At 37.7% G+C, this 26,607-nt stretch overlaps 1 protein-coding gene across 2 annotated transcripts in view; it reads right to left on the minus strand.

Annotated features, from left to right (window-relative positions):
- Positions 1-26,607, minus strand: part of CDK19 (cyclin dependent kinase 19) — a 105,974-nt gene that overhangs the window by 32,513 nt on the left and 46,854 nt on the right. For both annotated transcript variants that reach the window (XM_072332596.1, XM_072332595.1), the window contains exon 4: positions 24,109-24,249. In XM_072332596.1, coding sequence (XP_072188697.1) covers positions 24,109-24,249 — 141 coding nt within the window. The remainder of the gene's footprint in view (positions 1-24,108; positions 24,250-26,607) is intronic.

Here is a 26,607-nt window from a genome sequence, read left to right on the forward strand (position 1 = left end):
CTTATTAATAAAAGCTCCCCCAAAATCGAAGAGATTGGCTTGTGATTAGGTCTTTCCCAGTCTTAATGTAAAAAATCTGCAAATAACAGTGTTGATACATAGACACACTTTCAACTCATGGGCCTAAATAAATAAATAAATAAATAAAGAAGCAGAGTTGGTTTCAGCTTACTTTTTAGCACACTACTCCACAAATGAAAAGTTCCTAAATGGGATAACACTGTATGGGCACTGCTCACAAGACCAGGGAGCCATAAATGAGGAGGGAGCTGCTGATCTGCACATCACGTTTGCACAAACATGCAAATAAAAGTTTTACTCTTATCTGCAAGAAAACTCCTATCTGCGTTTCTGCTCTTAAGCCATTGCTATTCAAACCCAGATACACTCTTCTGACAAATCCTGCATACTGCTACTACTGCTTTTGATAACAAAAGATGTAATTAATGTAGGATCTGGGGGGAGGAAGCAAGGAAAAAGGAAGAAGAAGAATTTCTTTAAAGATTTCAGTGCATACTGCAAACCTCCACATTATTACCAGTTCTATTTCAATTGCTTCCACAAACTAAAATACATAAAGAAAACGTTTTATCATCACTTCCTTTTTTAGGACACCATTTGGTCAACATTCTTCTGATCCTGAAGCAATAGACAAACACATAGCACAAAGAGCAAAATATGTTCTTCACATCTGCTTCCCATTATGACCCATACATAGTGTGAACTCTTACTAGACTTACTGCTCTGATTACACAGCACCACTTTCAACTCATTTTTTCAGCTAAGTCAATTTCTGGTGATGCTAAAGCTTGTATTATCTGCCCACCCACAGTCTTCTTTTACTATTTCCCTGTGCACTGAAACATTAACAAATCCCAATAAGATATTTATCATTTTATTAAAATCATAAAGGATTCTATTATCAAACTGAGCAAGGCCAAATATAAAGTTGATCATCTAAAATATAAAATTGATCACCTAGAATGTAGTAAGACTACAAAAGTTGCTAAATATTTTAAAATAATAATCATTCAAATGAAATCAAAACTTGTTTACATCTGAAGAGGTAGAAAACCATGCAGAATAAGTATTTAAAAGCACAGGAAACCAAAGAAAACCACAAAAAGCTTTTAAAATTAAACTAAAATAACTTCAATAATATATAAAAGTCATTATGCATTAAAAGTGAAAATACAAACAAATGTGGACATGTAAAACTTCACAGCTGTTTTGCCGGATTGTTATCTTTGAATTGTTTCAAACTCATACTTGATAATCATCAGAAGAACACCAGGGACAACAAAAATATTTTCCAATGTACTCGCAGTATGGACGAAACACATTTAACGCACATACATTATATATATGTATTTATTAATATGGTAATAATAAATGTGTTAGCACAGTTCTTTTTATCTACAGTCACGCTCCTTATAAGGATTATTTTTAAGTGAAATGTATGCAAAAATGAAAAGAGTGGAGGCATATGCCACTATCCAACAACAGTAAGAAAAAATTTTAAGAGATGGAAATTATATTCCATCATTAACAATGGCATCAGAGAAGAATGTCAGGGACTTACATATTTCATAGCTGATGAAAGGACACAACCAAAATAATCATTAATTTCAGATACCAGAAATTCTAGTAGCAACAAGAAGCACAGAATTTATCTTGAGCTCTGGGACTTGCACAGAAATGAAATACTGCTAGGAACAAACTGGGCAGTAGATATCCAAAATATTTCCTTGGAATGTCTTAGATAAGAATTTTGGTTAAGCACATCCCTTGCCTGTACCCATTTTGTGTTGAAGGGGGAAAATTGCTGCTCTATATATCAAAGCTAGCTATCAAAGAAGTACTTTTGTGTTTATATATTCTTACAAAAATTCCCTCTGCCAAGAAAAGCAGAAATGCTAAATCTATGTCCAGATCTGCACATACTAAAAAGACTAAATAATTATCTAGCCCATAAGCAACAGCAAAGAGGCAGCTGCACAGGCTTCAATACCAAATGACTCAAACCATCGTAGAACTTTGGATACTTCCCTGGAGCATCATTCAAAAAATCATACAATACTTTGAGCTGCAGGGAACCTCTGGGGGTCATCTGGTTTCAGCACTGCCCAAAGAAGGGCCAGCTTCAACGTTAGAGCTGGCTTTGAAGTTGAGTTTGGTTATAGAGAATCACAACCAAGAGAGCTGCAGTTTCTCATAGATGGAGATTCTTCAGACTTTCTGAGAAACCTGTGCCAATGTATGATGACCCTCATGAGAAAAAAAAACAAAACAACCCTACAACATTTCTTACCACTCAACCAAAATGTCTTATTGCAAATTGAGTCTGCCCCCTCCTCCTCCCTCTATGTACCTCTTCCGATGGCTTCATCTTCTCTATGACCTCCTGACACACAGCAAAGTCCACACTGACAGCACTACATGCTGATAAGCACAGTGGCCGTGAAGGTGGACACAGTTTTCTGCAGTACTGTTACACTCCCAGGGTAACCACCTTGGCTGCACAATTGTGCAGCTACTTGCATAGTGCTGGAAACATGTGCATGAGATGACAGAGTCAGTCTGGAAGCCCTGGTTGAGGAACACGCTTGCCACAAATGTATTCTACCATGGGAAAGAGTTCTCATTCTTTCTAACCAAATCGTAACATAAATATACATAATCCAGTCCTTTATATTCAAGGTACTGTACCTTCAATTACTCCTTAAAATACCCATCCCTATAATGAAATCAGCATTCAGGTAAAGTAATCATTTCTCAGTTTTACTTCATTCTTCCTAGCCTGGGCATTCTTGGGAGAGCTATTTTAGCATATACTTTAACTGACAATAATTCTTTAAACTCACTCCTGTCAGGACTCTCTAGAAATGGTCAAAACATTTCTGCTCCTTTATATGAAATCACTGCTTCAAAATTTATTTAAAATAATGGTTTCTAAGGCAATGGCTAGAAAGAATACTTAGTTTAGAAACTCAATGCATTTGATTGCTGTTGACACAAGAAAAGATTATTTACTGAACTCTGTTCTGTGGTTAGTCAACAGGTAACGTCATTGCAGTTACATCACTGGGAAATGTATTGCAAACACTAGGGATTTATGAATTAAGAGTAGTCAAAAGAGAATAATATAATTTTGGGCTAGGTAGAAGCTCAGAAATGAAACAATCGTTCCTTTACACACCATTTGTCTCAGGTTTCTTATGGCTAATGGTGCGTGAAATTACTACAAGACAAAACTGAAAACTCCAGACAACTCTGGACACTGGGCATCGCTTCTATTGTAATAATCTGTACAATGTACTACTAATGATTTTACCTCATTTCACAATGTTGTTCAAGTGAAAAAGAAAAGAATGAACAAAAATGATAATCAAGAGAATGATAAAACATTTGACAGAAATTAAACTTTATGTTGCTATGCAACATTATCCATAGCATTCTTCAGCTTATTCTAGAGTAGCACGTTTAAACTCACTAAGTTACTTGTAATCATCAGGACAAAGAGGGAAGATCAGTGGAAACAAAGTAAAATACCATCATAAATGACCAATGAAAAATAAAAGGTCATAAAGCAAATGTTCAAATAATATACTGAATTCACATTGCTGCTGGGATTTTCAACACACTACAATACACACCACAGCAAAATTCCCACGTAGCTACTCAGGAATCACTTGGGGCTTTGCTCTAGGATCCTGCCTGGGCTCTATGGGAGCAGCAAGTTCAGCATGGGACAAGACTGATTACGCAGTCTCTGCTACCCTATTCTTGCAGATGTGCAGGCCCATCATACTTATGAACAGAAGAGAGACTCACCTCAAAAGTCATTTAGCAAAATGTTCTGCTTCCTCTCTTGCAGAGAGAAATGGATAGAACAAATTCCACTCCGATGAAGTACACAAACTGATATACTAAATATAGTATCAAATGAATAGATATAAATGTAACCCATTTTCATTACAAACCTCATTCTGCTTGGATAGCTTACATTGCTTGAATTAAGTTGAAATATTAAAAGTTCTTTAATGGAAATTTCAGAGGGACAAAAGAAGTAGCAGTGAGGTTACTCAGAGAGTTTCCTTCCAGATGGAGTGGGGGGGACACAAAAGCATCCTTTTTTGTCTGCAAATGGACACAGGAATATAGCTGAAATAGCTTAAGGGACAGAACTACACAACTACAGAACTACTTCATTTTTATTTTAGCATAGAAAATTTCACCAAAATTTTAAAAAGTAGAATAAAAAAAAATAATATTTTAGCAATTACAACAGCATTTCATACTGTTTAATTAACTCTGACAACTTTTACATATTTTGCCAGTTTATTATGTATTACAATTCTGCTGGGTTACTCTGAATTATTTAACCCCTTCTCAGATATGCTGTCTCTCTTTGCTCACAATCTCAAGGAAAAAAGATGAGGACCCATCTTCCCGCCCTTCTTTTATGCTGAGTCTGAACTGCAGAAGAATCTAATCCTTACTTAGGTGATCAGTTTACGTGTTTATTACTACAGAATCAACTTTGCCATTAGAAAATAACTAAATCAGTGACCTACAACTAACCTCAATCTTTCCATAATCCTTCTCTAAGTACCTTTTTGACGGAATCACTTGGCTTCCAGTATCTGCAGGAATAAGATACAACCTTATTGTTAAGAAGATGAGCACCAAAGGCTATGTTCTTTAGTAACAGCAACACTTCAAACCCAGTCTTGCATCATCATAGCTGGAGAACATGGCTTCTCCTAGTTTCCCTTGGAGGCTATCCTGAGGTGTCTTCAACTGAACAAGCAGCTACAAACTTAAAAGTAACCAGGAAATGTGGAATGCTCGGGGCCATGCTCCAATTCAGAAGAGTAACTGTTTCATGACATCAGAGTTTATAGGAAGCTGGACTGCCTTCATCTTCTTAGGAGATGACCGCAGAGACACAAGCTGCATACTTGCAACCATTAAAACCAAGTTTCAGGGGAACCAGCACACTCTGCAAACACCCTGCACTCATGCTCAAGGTGCTTGAGGCTGGGGCTGCACTGGACTATTTGCATCAAAAGGTAGTGATGAGGTTTGAAGAGGCGGTAAACCTAAGAGGAGACAGAACACAGCATTCTTTGATTCACCGACATTCCAGTATCCAGCACCAGACTTCAATATTACAAGCCTAGTCAAAAATCAACGTGAGACAATAATCCTCTTGAAGCTACATGAAAACAGACTAAAAAATTAGAGAGAAATGACGGAAGATATGTTTAGAGATGGAGTTTTACATTACAGTCTTTCTACCTGTGTTCTGTAGCCTGAGATAATTGATTACCTTTCAGTTGTAAATATATTCCCATACAAATGAGATCCAGATACATGAAGCAATGTATCTGCTTGTGTTTACGTTAGGACTTTTTAATGTTTCTCAACAGTAAGTATTTTTAATGCATATGAAACTCAGAGGGATGCTGCACTATCTGCTCACTTGCATGGTAAATGCTACAGATAGGAGTCTGAAGTTGAAGTGGGATTTAAGCTGTTAAGGTATTAATTCCATGGTGCAGGGCCCTCCCCTCACAGTTAGATTAGCCCAGTTTGACTATAAAGGCCTATGCTGGCACAATCAGACTGAAGAGTTATGTGCTCATCATTTAAACCAACAGATTCAGAACTGTCAACATTTCAAAAATAATTTGAAATCTTCTCAATAAGACAATTCTTCAAGTCAAAAGTCACTTGTGTGAACAGATTTTCTACCAATTCAACACAATTTTCTAACAAACTAGGTAGCAACAAGCACAAGCTATTTCACTGCAGCATGCAGTTTTGTTTACAATTGTAAACAACTGAAAATTACAGGTCTAGAAAACTGCTGTTTCAAACATGAGCGAATGCTATCTTCACAACAATCAAATTCAAGTAATATTCTGTTTATTTATGCAGCCATTCTGGTACACATAAAGGGCTCCAAGGGTGAAGCATGATTAATCTCTTGCTTTGAAAAACCCCAAATCCAAGATATGCAAGCCAGTAAAATAACAGGAGGGAACACAGTGTGCTGTGCAGACGAAATAGTGACTGTATAGATAGGACTTGGGGAGTTTGGTGTAAAGGCAGGGCACAGGCTTGGGAAACATCACCTTTCAAGCCAATAATTATCAAAAAAAACCCACAAAATATCCCAAGTTGGAAGAGATCCACAAGAACCATCAACTCCAACACCTGGTTCACACAGGACCACCCAAAATTCAAAGTCTATTATTTGAAAGCATTGTCCCAGCACTCCTTGAAGTCTGGCACCTTGGGGCTGTGCCCACTGCCCTGTGCAGCCCGTTCCATGCCCACAGTCCTCAGGTGCAGACCCTTTCCCTAACCGCCCACTGCCCCTCCCCTGGCACAGCTCCATGCTGTTCCCTTGGGCCCTGTCAATGTCACACAAAGCAGAGCTCAGTGCTGCCCCTTCACTCCCTGTGAGGAGCTGCAGCTACCATGAGGGCTGATAAAGACTGACCTCCAAGCCCTTGACCATATCTTTAGCCCTCCTTTGAATGCTCTTGAATACTTTTAAGGCCCTCTTATATTGGTGATGCTCAAACCTGCACCCCGTGCTTGAGGTGAGGCTGCACCAGTGCAGAACACAGTGGGACAATCCCTTCCCTTGGCTAGCCAGTCACATAAACTAATGGAGATACCAGGAGAAACAAAACTTGGCTTGGAAAACAGAGATTAATAACTTGATCTTAGTTCAGGAAAGTACACGTTATTTGAAGTTATGATTTGGTAAGTCTGTTTAAAAAATAAATAAATAAGTAACAAAGACCACAAATTATCCTTAAAGTCAAGCATTTACCACAGTAACTTACCTGTCATACGTAAACTCCAAGAGCTACGTTTTCTTGATTTGGAAAGGATAAATATTTGTATTTCTGTTACCATAGTATTTATTGCATCCTGATAAATATTGATTTTCAATTGCTTTTTCAAAAACATAAAACAGTTTCTACTTTGTAGAACGGCATCTCTAATCTGTGTTGTGGTTTCAACAGTCGTAGCCTAAGGCAAAATGGAAGCAAAGTCCATAATGCCAGTACATACACTGTACTTGGGCACGAGAACTACTTCTCACCATCCATAATTCCTTCTGTTATCGTTCCTAGATTTTTACTCAGAAAAACACCATCCTGGCTTTCCTGCAATATAAAGCGTTTGGTCCTCTTGTACTTGAATGTATAAATGCAAACTATAAAGCGTTCATAAGACATGTTATTCCTACTAGAAAATGTAAGCTTTCCTCGCACATTTGCTTGAACAACCAAACGCAGTAGTGTTCATACATTTCAATAGCATAAATGAGATGCAGCCCCTTTAGAAACAGTTTACATATACATCCATTAAGTAGTCACAACTACATTCTTAGTTTTTCCTACTGGCATTTTTGTGTGTAGAATAACACATATGGAAATGCCTTAGAAACTCATACAGCCAGACAAATTATTTGGGATAAGTGAAGTGTGAGCTGTCAGCATTTCAACTAACATATAGGGAATCACCGTGGGCACACTCTTATCATATGGTAGCTTGTTTCTTTTCATGAGGAAATAAAGGTACATCTTACTGCAGGATGTCACTAGTAAAAGCACGCCCACATGCAGGTAGTTAACAGGTTTCTAGTTTGTATTCTCACTTGTACTGAAAATAAAATTGTCCTCCATCCATCAAGACAACGTGCTTGTGTCTGACCTACAAGCTTCAAAGGAAGAGGCTCTCCAGCTTAGATACACCATGTGCCTGATGATCAAGGTGCAGCAAAGAGGTGGAAAAATTTCTTCAGAGTAATAATGAGTTTATCTGTTAGCTCCAATCTCTTACCATGTTGACAATGTCAACATAAGATGGACACAATCACACTTTATCACATTCATGAATATTCCATTAAGGCTTCCATAATATTTTTGGCACCTCTCAGCCCCCAAAGTTACAATACCCAGGTAAGATGAAGAATGTACTAAGAATATCTGATGAAGTGATTTGAAATGTTTACAGAAACTAACATAGTTCATTAAAAGCTACACATCAGCTAGTAAAACATTCATCTCTCTCCCCTAAAATTGCATCTTGATTTGTGAAAGAAGAAAAAAATGTTAGAATAAGCAACATCAATCAAGCAGAAATAACATATGGAAGAAGCAAAGCATTTCTTAATGTCTGTTCTGCAGAAACACACAAGAGATTTAGGGAGAAAAGAGATATGAAATATTTATTTCGCAATATTTAGCATGTCAGATGACAGAAGAATGCTTCTCCAATATATTTATAGTAACTTTTTCATTTTATTATCAAATAAAAACTCAAAAGTCAATTAAGTTAATAGATGCTTTCATGAACAAATATATTAGGTATTAATATTACTCATCCTCAGTGCAAATCAAAAAACAGTTCTTGGCACAAAATAAACAAGTGGTTCTTAAATATTTTAGGTACCCAAATTAAGACAAGGTGTGGGAGTCTTCTGTAAATTAACCTCTTTTCAAATGACATGTGAACTCAAAACAAGAGAACAGTAATGTTGGAAAATTTTAACCTAACATATTATCAGTTTTATTAACTTCATCACATCTCTGTAGTTATTTGCATGACTTCTGTAGTAGTTCTATAGTAAACATCAAAATTCCTCTTATATCTTGGACAGAAATGACTACTGAAGTGTATCTAATCCTTTGTAGAGGAGCTATTACTGACTTGGAGTGTCTATAGAAAGTTTCCAGTAAAAACTACTAAAAGGTTTTGAAATCACCTGCTAGTCCAGGCCATTTCTGCACTGAAGTCTATTGCCAATGATACTCAGACGTCTACAAACTCACTGCGCTAAATGACAGCACATTTATTAATGGTGACCTGGGATCGGCTTGATACCTCCAAAAAAATCTGTTGTCCATTTTCACATACACTTGCAATAATATAAATACTAAAATATTCCAGGAAAGTTAGCTTTTGTGGAGGTTTCTGTTTGACATTCACTTCATAAGGGATTTTTCTGTTAATCCCAATATATTTTACAATAATTAAACTATTACAGATCAGAACTACAGAACGTAGTATTTTATATATATGACCTCGGTTACACTAGTCATTCTTAAAGGCACTAACTGAAGTTAAAACCTGGAAAGCATAGAGAAAGATTTAGCACATACAACTACGTGAAAAAGCACAGGAAGGCTGTTTTGGGTGCAAGAGTTTTAAGAAAGCTGTTCTCAAAGGCTTTTATGAAGCAGAACCATCACCACTGTTGGGTCCACTACCAATGCAAGGCCTAGAGACCCTTGATTTTTAATGAATTGATAAGGTTCTCAACTAAGTATGGTAACTTAACTAGATTCTACAATAAAAGAGGATGACTGCATCTAGGAGTGAGCTTCTCTCTCCACGTTGGTCAAAGTAAGTATGCAGAATTCTACCTATGAAAGCCACTGTAATCTCCAAGTTGTGAAGGCCAAAGGGAGGAGCAATAATTAGTGTCGTGAAGATGAAGAAAGAGGAGTATTTCAGGAAAGCCAAAGCAGAGTCAAGGTTGTATGAGTAATGTTGAAGAGGTGGCAAAAGGCAGATCAACAGATAGAGGAACGTGGGCAGATGAGCAGGAAGTTGGATGCAAATGAAAGATTTGTGTCAAGAAAGAAAACAGAAAAGAAGAGTTGTGAAGAGGGCTGCGTATGCCAAAACCAAAATGTTAAATAGTTCAGAGGTAATTATAATATTTTTCCATTCAACAATTATGCCCTTTTTACAAATGAAAAACAACTTGCATAGGCATGCAGTGGCTATGAAATACCGCCAATTCCTGAGAAATGTTCTGTGATTCATGCAAAAAACATGAACACGTTAAAGTATGGCAGATCAAGCTGTCCTAATTATTATTGTTGTTTTAGTTAAAGAGATCCAAACATACAGTATATTTTCAAAGACAGACATGATTGTCCTAACTGACACAAAGTTGTCCCAACTTACCAGGAAAAAAAAATGTGTGGTGTTAGTGATTAAGGTCTATGCTTCCCTTTGCTGTTGATGTTGCCAGAATAAGTCTTTAGTCATTTTCACAAAACACTGTGTGTTTTAAAATGCAAATAAGATTCCTTAGGATTTTTTTATTTTTTTTTTAAATCATGATTATTGTTTTTCAAACTGCATAAATAGACACAGCTCCTATTCCTCAAAGCCAGACCACTATTCTCAAAAGCCTACTACACGACGAGTTATCTCTGAAAAAGATAGCTTTCAGAAAATATTGTCAGAGCAGAGCAGTGCTTACAGCAAGTCAAGGTCCCTTCAACACAAGAGCTCAGAGGGACACAAGAAGCTGGGAAGGACAGAACCAGGAGAAATTACACAAACTGACTTAAGTCTTCCATTTGTTTCCAATTCACTCTCCCATTCTACTGAGGGGGTAGTAAGGGAACAATTGCGTGATGCTGAGCTGCCTGCCAGGTTAAACCACAAAATACTCTCTCCTACATTTTATATGTGCTATGCCTATAAGCTAAAAATCTTCACTCTATTTGTAACAACCATTCTGAAATCAGTGAATTTACAAACTTAGAACAGAGTTAAAGACTAGGATAGCTTACTTGGGTCAATAATAGACTTAATATCAATTTAATGACTGGCTGTACTATTAAAAATCCCAAAGTTATTTAATGATTTGATGACTTGAAATCTGATACTAATACAACAGAAAAGGATACTTGACCCCTATTCCCAAGCACCATTTTTTTTTAACACTGAAGTTGTTCTCACATATTAACACTAGTAGACATGAACTATAGGAAGACTGAGCCCAGAAGGTTGAATCCTTTTGCTATCTCAATATACTATAAAAACAAACAAACAAAGTCACTGAATGACATTTTAGTTACCAACTGTTATTTTAATGAAATAACCCTCAAAAACAGCATAAAACAGACATCTGAAAATTAACACAGCATCTGTCCAATTGTAACAATGGCAAACACTGGTCAATTTTATCTTAGTTCTATGGAACAGCAGGATATCAAAAGTCTATGCATTTTTTCCAGATAAAAACATGCAGGTAAGCATACTATTCAGTAACAAATGAGTGTAAGCCTACACCCTAGGCTGCCTTGCTATAACTTGTCTACAGAGCCATACCCTCAGCTTTATTTCAATAGAAAAACTAAATTCAAATTACTCAAATACTGCAGTAGGGTTCCAAGTTCCATGCACCAAGAAAAACAGCTGCAGCAACTGAAAACGATACTGCCTCTAGCAGACTGCACCATCTCTTTGCTGGAGATAATCACCCAGACAGCAGAAGATGAATGTGGAGACACTCCTGCACCTGAGCCCCACCTTCACCCACAGTGAGGGCTGTGGCCTGAACTGTATTGGGGATATCAACAACAGAGCAAGAATGCTCCAGTACCTTCCACTGCTGCAGCCAAATGGAGCCCCACTTTGGACCTCAGGTTGCTCAGATTACCTCCAAAAAGCAGTAAAGTGATTAAGGCAATTCATTTCAAACACTGGTTAAGACTTTTCAAGAGTGGTCTTATGCACACAACTCAGAGATGAGCGAGATGAGGATCATTCAACACTCATGTATTTCTGCAATGCAGAATAAAGACAACTTTCAGCTCCCCTGATTCACTGCTACCACAAATCTCCTGCATCCAGTTGTAGCTGTTCATGCCCAGGAAGAATGACTATGCCTCAGGTTCCCAGGAGATACAAGGACAGACACAGCTTCCAAGGACATCCCACAGGCTGCCAGCCACAACAATACATCTGATCACAGTAAAATCAGTAAGAAGCTGCGACAAAACTATGATACTACTCAGATAACCAGAATTTGGAGCCCACACAATCTAAACACTACATTTTAAAGGCCAGACTGGATGGGTGCCCTGAGGAGCCTTATCTGGTGGGAGACAGCCAGGTCCACAGCTGGGTACTGGAACTGAGTGAGCTTTAAGGTCCCTTCCAACTGAAGCCATTTCTTAATTTTAGGATTATAAATGAGTTTCTTAGTTTTAACCATCAAAAATTCAAATTTAGAACTGGTTGCCTACCAAGTATATATAAGTTATATTTTGAACTCAGAGAAGCAAAAAAATAAACAATTTAGAGAAGTCATTTACAGCTGGCAAACAGCTAATTACACCCACAGGTCAGTGGCCATAAAAATCATTTTCAGAGCAACAGAACTTGCTATCAGCTCAGTAAAATACAGCCTACTGGATTTTGCACACATTTTAAGAATCAAGATCCACAACTGCTACATCAAAAACAGTTAAGTAGAGGAAAATTGTAAAGGCAAATCAAAGTACAAACATGCTTCATAAAAACTTCTAAAACAGAAAATATTTATGAAAAACCCACTCCAGAACAATTACAGCTTAAGACAATATGGTTTGGGCATCTGAACACCAAGGGGAATTTAGGAATGCAAGATATCGTCTACAGAACTATTTTCATAGACAAGAGTGATACAGAATGTTACCACACTGCCTTTGTAAAATTATTATTTTGGCTCAATATTTAAGTAAACATAAACTCTAAACACCACCATTCTTACTACTCTTTGGAGGTTTTGGGTTTTTTTGGGGCTTTTTTGTTTTGGTGTTGTTTTTTGTTTGTTTGTATTTTAAGTAAAATTCTTAAATAACCAAATAGAAGTAGTTGAATAGAAATAAATGAATGAAAATACTCTCTTCCAGTATCTGAAAGGTGCTTACAGTGAGAGCGGGGCAAGTCTTTTCTCCCTGGTGACAAATGACAGGATGAGAGGAAAATGGCCTCAAGTTGCGCCAAGGTAAGTTTAGGTTGGATGTTAGGAAACAATTCTTTACAGAAAGGGTAGTTAAACACTGGAATAGGCTCCCCAGGAAGGTGGTTGAGTCACCTTCACTGGATGTATTTAAGAGCTGTTTGGATGAAGTGCTCAGAGATATGACTTAGCAGAGGGTTGTTAGAGTTAGGGTACTATGGTTAGGCTGCGGTTGGACTTGATGATCTTTGAGGTCTTTTCCAACCTGAGTAATTCTATGATTCTATGATTTAAAACAACCAAAATTTGCATTGTAGCAAATGAAGGCTACAGAACTGCCAGGTAAGTGTTTTTCCAAGACTCTAAAAGGCAATGAGTTGTGGTCTGGTATCACTGAAGTACTGAGCAAAGGGCAACTGGGGGGACATCTGTCTGTCTGAACTCCTGTTACAAGTCCAGATGGGCTTTAATTTCCAGAGGGCAAAACAACAGAAGAACAAAGAATCGATGAAGTCTCCTGGTACTACACAGGCTTCATACAGTGAAAGATGTATGTGTTCAAGACTGGTTACTTGCTCCATGATGTGCCTTCATTGGTTGGACCCTTGCTACTTCACCGTTGACAGGCAAAAGAATTTCATAAACACTTGTACCAGTGGTCCAGATTTTCTGAAAGTTTGTTCCTGTTTTTATTAAAATTACCTCAAAATCTAATTTGCAAATGTTTGAACATGAAATTTATTTATATATATATATAAAAGAATGCCAACACCCTCCCTCAAGAATTTAATTACCTGATGCCTTGTTTTCAGGAAGACCACTCAAATTAAGTGGAGACCCTTCATTACTTGTACAAAAGGTTTCCCTCACCCTCCAGCTGATACAGCTGTGTTGTTTGCTACTGCAGCTACAGCAAGGTCAGCGGTTTCTGAAGCAGGATGAAAAAGGAAGGAGACAAAGAGGCCTCGAGGCAAGTTGTTGGTGGAATACCAGCTGATCCTCATCTACTGCGCAGATGACATGGATCACAGGGAATGAAACTGAGGCAGAGACTACCATCCTTTGTTAGTCACAGCAGTTTACTGCATCACTGATCAGAGATACTTAATTTAAATGAAAGACCATTTGTAACATTATTACAACATCTTAGTAGAGCAGTAATGACTTCACTATGCTTGCAAATGAACAGAAATACAAAAGGCAAGCAACAGGATGAACAACTGCAAGGAAAAAAAAGGGAAACACTGCATTTTTATCTGAATATTTCATGTTCTTGAATATTGTATATTGTTACATATGGGTTAGTAGTCTTCAATGATTTTAACATGCTGCTTATAAGCTTCATTAATTTCTTTGATCGTAAGTAACATCATGTCAACAATGCTATGGCAACTTTCATTTTGCCCTATTCAGAAAGAATAATGAATCCAATCAGGGGAAAGAAAAAAAGTGAGATACACACTTGTAACCACTGATACTATCCCAGAAGGGAGAAACAAACTTCTAAAAGCTGCAGCTGAACTTTGTATTTTTCATTTAGAACACAAAATTCTGTTTGCTCATTCCAAGGGTTGGCTGCACCAATAAGATTAAGTACATCATGGACTTACTAGAAAGCTTCCCAGAGCTAAAGAAATCTGAATGGAGGCTATTGGAAAAGATGGCATTTCTTTCTGTTTTTCCTTTATCAACAGAATAAATACACGCATTCTGGAACGACTTCAGTATTTTTGTTCCCTTCTCGCCCTTTTCCCACCTCAGGAAAAGAGATATGAAGCTCACAGGAACCATATGTCATCTGTTGACTCTAGCAGTAAGACACAGCCAAAAAAACATTAAATCAGTACCTTTGTTTCTTCTGACTCATCTGAATTTATATCCAACCAGGGTTTTATGGGCATAAGCTTGTTTCAGAACCTGAGGCAAAACATTTTTCTTTAACTGTAATTATTTTTATTACTAAAAATTAATCTACAAACATTTTCTTAATACTCTTGCCAGCAGCCAAAGGTATGCATTAGTCAATCTCAGAAAAATTGTTTTTTCCACGTACTTGATAAATTAGATATTCTGTTTGTCTTCAAAAGCCTTTTTAAAACATTTAGGTTACTTTTACAACCAAAGGATAAAAATCAAAGTTCTGAGGAATGAAAACTGCAACATTTCGAACAGCGATCTCTCAAGGAACAGTGCAGTACAGTATAGCAGGAATGGACCTTCAAAGAACATCCAGTCCAACCTGGCAACCCCAGGGCTGACCAGAAGTTCCAGTATGCCTCTAAGGGCACTGTCCAAATGCCTCTTGAGCACAGACAGGCACAGGGAATCAATCATCCCTGTAGGCAACCCGTTCCAGTGTCTGATCACACTCACAGCCAAAAAATGTTTCCCAGTGTCCAGTTTGAGCCTCCCCTGGCACAATTTTGTGCCATTCCCATCCTGCCATCAGTACCAGGGTGCAGAACCCAGTTGATATTTTAAGGAACACAGAATGGCCTGGGTTGAAAAGGACCTCAAAGTTCATCTAGTTTCAACCCCCCTGCCACAGGCAGGGTGGTCAACCACCAGACCAGGCTGCCCAGAGAAAAGGAGGAAAGTGTATGCTAATAAAACTTAATTTGCTTTTCAGCATGTAAAGTTTCTGTTTGTTTGTCTATGCACACTGACACACACAGACTACAGTTGTTCCTCAGCAATAAATAAAATGATATACTCTCTCCAAACAAATCTAAAAGAATTGTGTTAACCCTACACATAACAAATGCAGATTGCTTTCTAAAACCAGCCCTTTCAAATGTGTAGATCTAGCTTTTACCTTCTTTATTCTCAAAAATAAAGAAGATGTGTATAACCACTAATAGGTTTTTGGACACATGACAGACCCCTTCATGATAAATGGATCATGTACATGCAGGACTGAGAGGCCCTAACCCTTTTTGCAGAATATCAGCCGATAGCACATGTGGACACACGTCCATATGTCCTTCTCCAACACACCTTTACACACGCCCTAGACATAAAATGGTAAGGATTACCACTACAACTAGTGGTTTTAAAAGTTTAAGGATAGCGGCAGACAGAACGACCAGCTTCTTATTTATAGGAGCTGAGCGTGTGCCCAAGCAGGCGTGCAGAGGCAACAAGCCTTTCAAGCTGCTTCACAGTCCCTGGCAGAGGACAGGACCCAGCCGCTCCACATTCCTGCACAGCAGCTGGCTGGCAGGAGAGGGTGCAGGAATCTGCAGCTAAATTTACTCTGGATATCAGCATGTTAAAGGCCTTTTTTAGAAGAGCTGGTGAAAGAGGAGTTCCCTGCACTTGTCATCTTGCATTTTGTCTTTCAAAGCACAGTTTGCCTACTTGGTGAAGTGTGAGCTGCACATTCAAAACCCACTTCCTGCATTTTAGTTTTCTTTTTCAGATTACCTACCGGCCTGGAAAAACTTTGTGGGAGAGCACGGGTGGATAAGAAGAGAGAGTTTAACTACTATACGCTACATACTACTATACTGTAAATTCATAACAATAAGCACTGAGAGATTTTTCACGTTTCAAAGGCTTTAACGTGAAAGCAGAGGTAAAACATCAGTACCCATTTAAAATTCTTAACAAGTTCTTTTGATGTCTTCATACAAAATGCAATTTATTTTAATCCTCAGTCTTTGTTAGTACTTCCATCTCATTAGGATAAGAGTATCAGACAAAAAAAAGCTAATTGAATAAACCACAGATACACTGTTTTCACATAAAGGTTTCACTGCATATAAAGCAGTAAGCTACAGTTTAAAACCATGAAGAGCTACCAGATTGGGAAACAGAGGCAAAGATGGGTTAAATGAGGTGTGTAATGTGAGAGCAAAGATCAAAGTCCATGCATGGGTCCATGATAAGTGCCTGAGGATTTACATAATAGCTACAGGATAGGCTGAAATGATGACAGCATTAAAAGCCAGCTGGTCAACTGAAAATCCAAGAACTCTTGGAGCTTTAGTGAATTTAGTAGAACTGAAATGATGAAAATTTACTAAAGTGTTGGTATTCACATAGATATCATGAAGAATCATTTAAAACAGGTGTTCTAAATTTTTTGCAAATGTAGTAATAAAATCTAATAATAGATTTTTTTAAAAATTAAAGTTATCAGCAGAGTGAGAAGATAAAACACTGATCAGCTGAGGGACTTCTGAAAAGGATGGACCTCCAAGGGAGCTAAAGCTGCAGATTCACACAGAAAACCACTTCACTTCAAGCTTCCCCTTTCAAAAAGCCCAGGCAGGCTCCAGGTGGCTACAGCTCCAGACAGCCCTATGAGAGAATCACCATGTGCAGCTTCTCAAGAGGTGCTGGACTGCAAGACAGAGGAAAGAAGCTTGCCCTGTGTGCTGGCCTCAGCTAGGACTGCCAACTTTACCAGCTTCTGGTGGCTCTGCTAAAGATGAACCATTGGAAAGGCACCACGTTTGTTTCTGCAGTGGTTGTCCACTCAGGGGACTTGTTAAGAAGGCTGAATCTAGGAGCTTACGTCTGATCATCCCAAAGTCTATGTATAGTCATTGTCTGCATGAGCAGACATGCTGGCTCAAAATTATATCAGACCTCAGCAGCCGGTTATGTCCTTCCACCAAAATTACCAGATTAGCACTCTATAAATTCTTCAGGTGACAGAAACACACGAGCACTTTGTAATCCACTCCAGGAAGAAACACCGACTGATTACCTTAAGCACCCAATGAAAATAGCTTAGTACTGATGACATAGTGCAGCAATGCACAGAACATATATAAAATCCTCCCCTGACTTTAACTGGCAAGTAGATGGTAATGAAAGCTGGAGATGGAACACCAGTGGCAAGTTTTCAAATCACCATCATTGGATTCATCCAAAAAAAGAGATAAGTGACTGCTTGCTGTCTCAAATTAAAACCCTTCTCTCTGATTGTCAGCTCCAGGGTGGGAGAGGAGCCATGGGGAACTCTGGAATGAAGTGATCAAAGTACGGATGTGCAGCTTAAGGCAGCACTCTGGTCTCAGGCCCCTCCCTGGGATGCTGTGCTCACTAGGAAAGGGGACCAATCTTCCCAGTAACTATTCTTTACAATCTGAAGCTTTGCACTTGCCAAGGAGCGACAGGGAAGTGTAGAATTAAGATAAAAAATAAGGGAAAACAATAAACAGGGAGCTGCACACTGGAAAGAAAAAATTCTTCCAAAGCAAATGTACTGAAATAAAACGGAGAAGGGTTGCTTTGGAAAAAGAGGGCTACTCTGAGAAAACCACAGGAGAACATGAAAATCTCACCAGCTCAGCCTCACTCTGCAGGTGAAATAGCAAAGGAGAGATTTTGGTGTGACTGGAATGAAGAGATGGAACATCGCAAAAATCATGAGAAGAGCAAGTCTTCACTACCAGCAAGGAAAGTGATGTACAGAGAGTACTGAAAGAGAACTGCAGAAACAGGAAGACCTCTGTTGGCTCTTCTCCTTGCTCCCTCCCTTTTAGCTGCTGAAAATATCCTTTTTTGGTTTAGTTTCTCAGTGAGATTGCTTTTACCTGTTTTTCTTCCCTCTTCTCTACTTCAATGCAGTATATGTCAGTCATAAGCCAAACACACAGACCCAGTTTCTACCTCTGCTGTGCTTAGTGGCTTCACATCTCTAAAACATTTGCTCCCAAGTGACAAAAACAATCATAAGCTTTCACTATAACTGCCTTGCTTCATAGAACAATACCATGGTAAGAACTGTTCTGCAGTACAAAAGGACCCAGCACCCAGAATTTTCTTCAGCATAAAGTCAGTCTTCTGCAGCCAAGTGACATGTCACCACCACCATCTGCTTCCACAACTGAAGTAGGGAAAGTCCCCCTTCCTTGCAACTACAGCTCCTAGTCAGGATATTTGCTTCAAATGCCAAAGAAGGTATACTTACACTGGCAGAGTAGTATTTCAGGTCCTCCAGACAAGCTCCCTGTCACATTGGCAAAAATATTATTTCAAAGAACTAGATTCCTCACAAAATGCAGTTCAAGTCCCCCAAACCTCACACTTTTGATACATAACATCAAAATGATAATAAATTTCTGGTGCTCATTTTTCTCAGGCACCAACAGACTTCCAGATATCCAAATGGTTATGGAAGAGGAACATTACTGATGGCGTAAGTAACACCACCAGCAGGCTATGGCCATGTCACTGAAGATAAAAGTCACCGCGCTCTCTTATGTCCTGTCCTCATAAAATTGGCTTCCACACATAAAACCACCTCACCCACATATCCACCCTACACCACAATTTTTGCAACTGTCAACTGAACGTTTTAACTTGCATTAGTGCTGTACACCCCAGGTTGCAGGAAAATAAGTGCAGGTGAGCAGAAAGGACTAGAGGCAACATGGCCTCCTGCTGCATCACTAGGAACTTACACCTCAAACATAGTTCAGAGAACGACCATGCCTACAATCTAGTCTCTTTGCTTGTACCTACATCTTTAAGAAAAATACAAAATGATTAATTAGATTGGAATAAAATTTGTTTCAAATCTCTGTAATGTTACAACTCACAGATGCCTTTTTCTAGAACACAGATTTTTACAATAAGTTTATCTCCTGACTTGTGAAATGACATGCATTATCAAATAAAACATTCTAAAGCTATAGAGATGCAAACAAGGAGAAACAGGAAGTTATTGATAAATGAGTATTTAATAGTAAAAGCACTTCAGGAGGTTGGCCCGTTTTGACAAGTAAATTTACTTGGGGAGAAGGAGAAGGGAGTGATACGCCCATATTTCTCTGTGAGTTTAATTCCCAACATTTGTTTTCAATCAGTAGTTTTAATAACATTAGGTAGAATTCTAAAGAAAGACTCAGACACAAGTAAAATCTTACAAATGTACTCAATGAGGTTTCTGTGCACTCAAAACATCTCTTGTAGATAACATCCCCCGCTCCAGGCGAATGCATCCAATTTACAAATAGAAATTACGTTTGTCAGGTTCTAAAGGAAATGCATAAGCAACTAACATCAACTACCAAAGGCTTAATAGCACAAGAAAAACTGCTAAAATACTCTCTTTTGGTAATATGAACACATACTGTGAACACTAAATGAAGACCTCCATTTTCAGATGCCTCACAAAGTAAAGCCCTTGCTGAATAATTCTCTAGAACCTCAGTAATTCACATGCAGAGGAGAAGCGAACAAACAAATCACAATACTCTGAATTATTTCTCTTTACATGTTGAATCTTTTGACTTGATACTAACTCAAGGTACAGAGCACAACTTCAGGATTTCCTTCAAGTAAATGGCTCGCAATTTCTACAGAACCCTTTAAAATCCAGAGATTAGCATCAAAAGGATACTTCAGAGGAATGGGGCCCTGGGCAACCTGGACTAGTATCAGATCTGGAGGTTGGTGGCCCTACCTGTGGCCAGGGGGTTGGAACTTGATGATCCTTGGGGTCCTTCCCAACCCAAGCCATTCTATGATCCTCCAATATCTACACTGATATTGGAGAATCATAACAATGCCTTGTTTTTAATGAAAGGCTCCAGCAGCTACCAGAGCCTGCCATGTCTCTGTCCCTTCCTCTCTCCTCTCACATGTGGCTTTCAGGAATGCTGCTGTGTTGAAAATACAAAATTATCTTTGCCCAACAACAAAATACCATCTCAAATGACTTGATAGGAGAAAAGTATTAAGTACATTTTATAGTCTTATGCCAATTCCAAGGTGAGCAAACTGACACCGTGATATTCAAATAAATAAAACACCAGTACTCCTGTCCCATATTCTGCAATGGTTTCAATCTTACCCTACAGAAAGTTGTTACTAACTATTCTTAAATGATGAAATTTAACAGCCTAGCAAAAAAAAAAGTTATACCTAAAAACCACTTAGCACTTTACAGCTATTTTCAGAATAAGGAAACTAGAAACAAAATACTCAAACACTGAGAAATTAAACTACACAGTACATTAAATTATTTTCTTATTTCTAGATGTATGAATACAAGCATACCTGGTATTGTCATTTATTATAATATAATATTAATATAATATAATATTCCTCAGTTTGGGTACTTCCCTAAAATTGGACTTGTGTTGAGAGAGTTGAATCCGAGATAAACCTTACACCAGAAGTGGTTAAGCACTTTAGAATTGCAATGTAACTGAATCTTTCAAAAATCTTCCACTTTCTTGCATGTTTAAAGTATTCTAGCAATAGACTAATCTGATCTAATGGAAGGTGATGCCAGAAGGACCTGTTCTGCTTTCTGCCACCATCTCCAATCTCAGCTCTCTTTTGCACCTCCTGTGACACACATCCCACTTCACAGTGAGATTGTTCATGGATCACAGATAACTCATTCTGGAAGAGAAAAGAGAATGCTTTCTGCTGACAGAGCTTACCATGAGTTAGATAAGTCTCACCTGTCAGCTAATTAAAAGGTGAAAATACCATGGTGATATTGAAGAAAAGAATGAGACTGTCTCCTTGTGGCAGAAACTATCCCTTAGCTCATGCCCAAGGATATGATACGTATTGCAGGTCTGTATGTTCATTCTGTTCACTCACCAGCTTTGTAACCCTTTAATGTTTTTGCTCACTACTGCTGATCCTAAAAACAACTTCAGAGTAACAATTTTACTTATTTAGCAATATGAATCCATTGAGAAAAAAATACCTTATTAAAGCAGTACATTTGTTGTTCTGACTTTTTTTTTTTAATTTATGACAACACCAAATGAAGACTTAAATGATGTTACTAATGCTCCTCAAATGCTTCCAAGCAAGTTCTCTACAAAATACCTAACTTGTCACCTTTCTACTTTTTATTACAACATTTGTTGAATAAACTCTAAAGGTCATTTCCGTAGCTGAGGAAAATTTGACTAATATCATCATGAATATTCTAAAGAGAATCTAATTTTCAAAATAAAAAAAATAAAAAAATAAAAATAATTAAAAATAAATAAATAAATAAATAAAAATAAAAAAGAAGAAAGTACCATAGCATGACTTTTATGGATGTCACCATCTTTGGACTACACCCAAATGCACGCTAAAAATAGTAGGAACAGAGTTATATTAAACCAGGAAAGCACAAGGTGCCTTGATTCAAAATCTTGGTTCACATGAAATAGAAAAATATTTTTCCCATGGAAGTAAACTAAAACAGCCAAGGAAATAAAACACCAGACCAGTCGCTCCTCATCTTAAGGAGACACTGCATGTTTATTTCTTGTAATTACACAAGAAACTCACCCTAGTGAAACTAGGCCTGAGGTAGGGGGAAAAAAAGAAAAAAGAAAAAAATCACAAGTGATGAATAAAAATCAAAGAATGGTTTGGGTTGGAAGGGACCTTTAAGATCATGTAGTTCCAATCCCCCTGCTATAGGCAGAGACATCTTCCACTAGATCAGGTAATCAAACATAAAAATTGTGGTTAACTGATAATTCAAGTTGTTCACTAAATGCACACAACACCTCCTAATTTCAAAAGCAGACGCAACACATACAAAGTACCATCACTTACTGGTGGTTAAGATACAAACCAACAATTTGAAATATCTGAATTCTTCAGAGATTGACAATGATTTTTTTAAAAAGCGACCAATTATGAATATACTTTCACATCACCACTGTACCAAGGCGATTTCTAACATTTTCCTTTCTCTTACGGAGACACTGAAGAATTAGTTTAAACAGGAACACATTAGACTCCCCAATTTCTATTCTCCCTTCCCAAATATGACTACATCAGCCAAGCATTATTATACTGGTGACATGAAGAACAGTTTTTCATGAAAAGCAGCCCTTACTTCCCAAAGCACCAAAAGGAAATACAATGACATTAGGCACCAGCTCTGCTGCAACAACTGATAAGACTTGCAAAGGATCAGCACAGGTCATCCACAACACCTGGTGCTACAGGATAGAAATAGTTTCATGAATACATATTCTTCCATTAAACATAGCTGAATATAGACTTTTCAGGTGTTCATTTTAAACTGTGCCTAATTACATCTCAGCTTTCTGGCAAAACAACAGCTGTCTCCCTAGGAAAGTAGTAATTGTAGCACAGAAGTCAAAGATGTATTTGCACTTGCTTCCTGCTTTTGCTCATGGCTACCAATCCAAAAAAACAACAGAAGCCCACAACTATGCTAACATCTGGAATTTATCAGAAAGGTCAACAATAAATACCAAAGAATGAGATTAAAAAACAAAAAAAAAAAAAGGGGGATCCACAGCAAAACTTGAACCCCAATTCTAGACACTTGTCAAAGTTAAATAAAATTTATTTCAGAAGGTATCTGTGACTTCCATTCCTGGGCTGTCTTAACTCATTCATACCATTTAAGAAAACATTCAATCCACATCCAAAAATTAATCTGAGCACTTAACTACTATTAAATACTTGAGAATAATCTATGTCTTGCTTACAAAACTAAATAAGTGATTAGATGCTTCTGGACACGCATTCTCACTTTGACTGGCTGGGGCAACTAAGAGAAATATCCAAGTAACAACAGTCACTTCATACACAGGCCACACTACACTTCCTACCATAACTCCTATTGATCTTACTCAGTGCAGCATAACTACTAGAAAGGATTTGGAATGTTACCCACCATGTAATTGGTTTGCTTCATGCTCAAAAGTTCAGTTATAATGCACGTAGCAGCAGACACTATGCCCATATTCATATTCTTCTTTTTATAACATGAGAGGCTCATTTAAGTATTAGGAGTGGTGGGAAACTTTAAGGGAAAAAGGGTAACTAAGACAAGGCAACTGGCTGCCCCCGTAATCTGCAGTCAACTTGAAGAGCCACTTCAGGTCATGGGAAATTTCTAAGATGACAACCCTTTCAAAGTTCTCTTCCCACGGTCAGAAAAAAATACCACATGGAAAAGAAACACACCATGAAAAAACTACTCTTTCACTATCTCTTACAGCAACTTGTATGTAAGCCAAACAACGTACAAAGTTATCTATCACCTTTCTAGCTAAGTGCCCTTTCAAAGTCGTACACAAACCTCTAAGAATGTTCAATCAATGCATCATCAGCTGGCTCACGTACTGTTTGCGGATACTGACATTTGCAATCCTTTTACTGGGATCTATCATCATTGTTTGAGCTCAGATGACTCAGACAAAAACAACGCTATTTTCATGTTTAAAAATCACCATTGGTCTCCCACAACAATAACAGGAAGAACTGCACGGATCGATATGCAAGATTACTAACAGGGACTTTTCTCCACTGACACACACGTAAAACTTTCTTAACCAGGTAAAGCATGCTTCACTTACCAGATCTCTATGAAGCACCCAGTTCGCATGGAGGTAATGGATTCCATCAAGGATCTGGTAGAGTAGTGATTTAACCATAGATCTCGGCAATTGCATGGGCTTTTTATTTGCTTTTGAGGCACGATGAAACTTGATAATATGCTAGAAATAAAACAAGCAGAAACATAAGCTTGTTAGATGACAACAACAACAAAAATGTTTCTACTTAAAAAAAAACAAAAAAAACCAAACTATTAAAAATAAATAATGGCATGAAACTTGAAGTCTGTTGAACTTTGCAATTAAAAAGTAACAGTGAGGTGCTCCCAATATCCATAAACTGTTTTGATTCTCTGAGTTGCTTGAAAAATAGCTGTCAAGCTTTTGATAATTTCTGAAGACTGGCTACTTACCTCCAGTAAAATTTCTTTTTCATTCTCCTTCCTTCCCCTTCCCACCATCCCACCTGGGAACCTCCTATCCTCACTGCTGCTAGATCAGAAGCTTCTAAACCAGCAGCATCTACTGGATGCTATATTCCACATTTCCACATCTTCCCTAAAAACACCCAGAAGTGATTAAACCACCACTACACTTCAGTGTTCTCCCTAAATCAAAACTCAGCAGAGAAAAATGAAACAAACAAAAAATCATGTGCAAACATCTAAAAATCTTCCAAGTTTTGGCCATATACTTCATTGATGAAGATATGCTAGTGGTTATTGGATTACAGAAGTCAATCAGTCCACAAGAGAACAAATACTAATTGAAAGCAACCAGGGAATGCAGCACAGATCCCAGCATTAGTCAGTTGAAAGATTAAAAAAAGACTGTCAAGATTGCTGAGATATCATGAAATATTCATAAAGTAATTAATATTTATTGTAAGATCTATGTGAAGATCATGTGTTAGGTTTGGTTTTGCTGCACCGTATAACAAGGAATAAAATGGGAAGAGACCTTCTACCTTTTCAATCCACAGACAAGATAAAGCAACACAAGGGACAAAACTGATTTTAACGAACTGCCACCAATTATAAAATAAATTCATTCATTATGATGAAAAAAAAAAAAAGCACTCTTTTTGAAGTAGATTTGAAAAAGCATTTCAAGCAACTGAACAGTTTTCAATTATGCACTTTTTGTGAGAAAGAAGCTGTAACGGCAGTTTGCATTTGTAATGAAAGCTATTCGAAATGTTAATCTTTAGAGTGACAAGACTACTAATTACCCAGTTTTTAAAGAGGATTTGTCCCATTCCAGATCATCCTCCTCCAAATTTAGGAGATAGTCAATGGCTAAACCGCCACCATTGTCCCCCATTATGACTACCATTACTGATATAAATGGAAATCGTTAAGGGTTAATATTTCCTCTGGCTCTCACCATAACCCCAGCAACTTCCAACACTCAGCTGCTGTTAAATTGTGTTTAGCAAAGATATAGATAGTACTGTTTATAGAGAAATAAGGAAGTAAAATCAAGTGCTTATTTCTGATCAACACTAACGTTTCCATTGATACTTTTACTACTATACATAAAACTGAAGTGCAAAACAAGTTAAAAAAAAAAGTTTATAAGTAATCTGTAGAATATATATATATATATATATATAAACTAGAAAACCAGTACCTAATGCTTTAATCATACAATCACTCTGAAATCAATAAAGGAAAGCTTTAAGGAATTAATTTCCCTAGACAAGTTTTCATGCTGTCACGTCACAAAAAGATTTTGTCAGAACTTCAACTGGGAACCCCTACCTTCCAGCACTGCACAACATTCACTGGATAATGACTTTCATGTGTTACTACAAGATGATTTAAAAAGCAGTAACCATTCAGTAAAACTCAAAATTAGTATCCTAATATATTAAAAAAAAAAAAAAAAAAAAAAAGTAAAAAAAAATACAAGAGCTCCACAAGTCAAGGGTTTCAACACACAGACCCACAAACCAATCTCAGCTCTTTTTCAACACACATAAAACCACTAAACAGGATTTCTCTATCCATTTGAAAATTGATTAGGATCCACATAAAACACTGATATTATAATAAAGGCATACATAAGAAGAATCTGCAGAATGGTCTCATAGGTCACAACATGACTAAATTAGCACCTAGTGCACTCAGGAGGAACTTTACAGCTCTGGCTCCAGTAGAGATGCTTGAGTTGCATCTCCCAAATGCAACAGCAGTAGGCCAGGCCCTCTGGTTTCTGTCCTGCCCTCCCATGTTCCTGCCTACTTTCTTTAGATAAAGTGAGAAACCTGCCAAAAGCTTTGTCCCTTGAGAAATTAAAGCACTGAGCACACATTTAAAGCAATGGGAGAAAGCCCACCTAGGAGCAGGATACTATTTATTAATGAGGATCTTCCGAGGTAGGCATCTAGTGGATTTCTGTAGGGCTCCTGTTTAGGGTCAGAGAACTGGCCCTAAAAATTGATGCTTCCTCCCTGGAACCAAGATCTAGGACAAATTTACCATCAGAAAGGTTAACATAGTAGAAAGGTGATAGAGG

The sequence above is a fragment of the Excalfactoria chinensis genome, chromosome 3, assembly GCF_039878825.1.
Source record: "Excalfactoria chinensis isolate bCotChi1 chromosome 3, bCotChi1.hap2, whole genome shotgun sequence".
Taxonomy (NCBI): Eukaryota; Metazoa; Chordata; class Aves; order Galliformes; family Phasianidae; genus Excalfactoria; species Excalfactoria chinensis.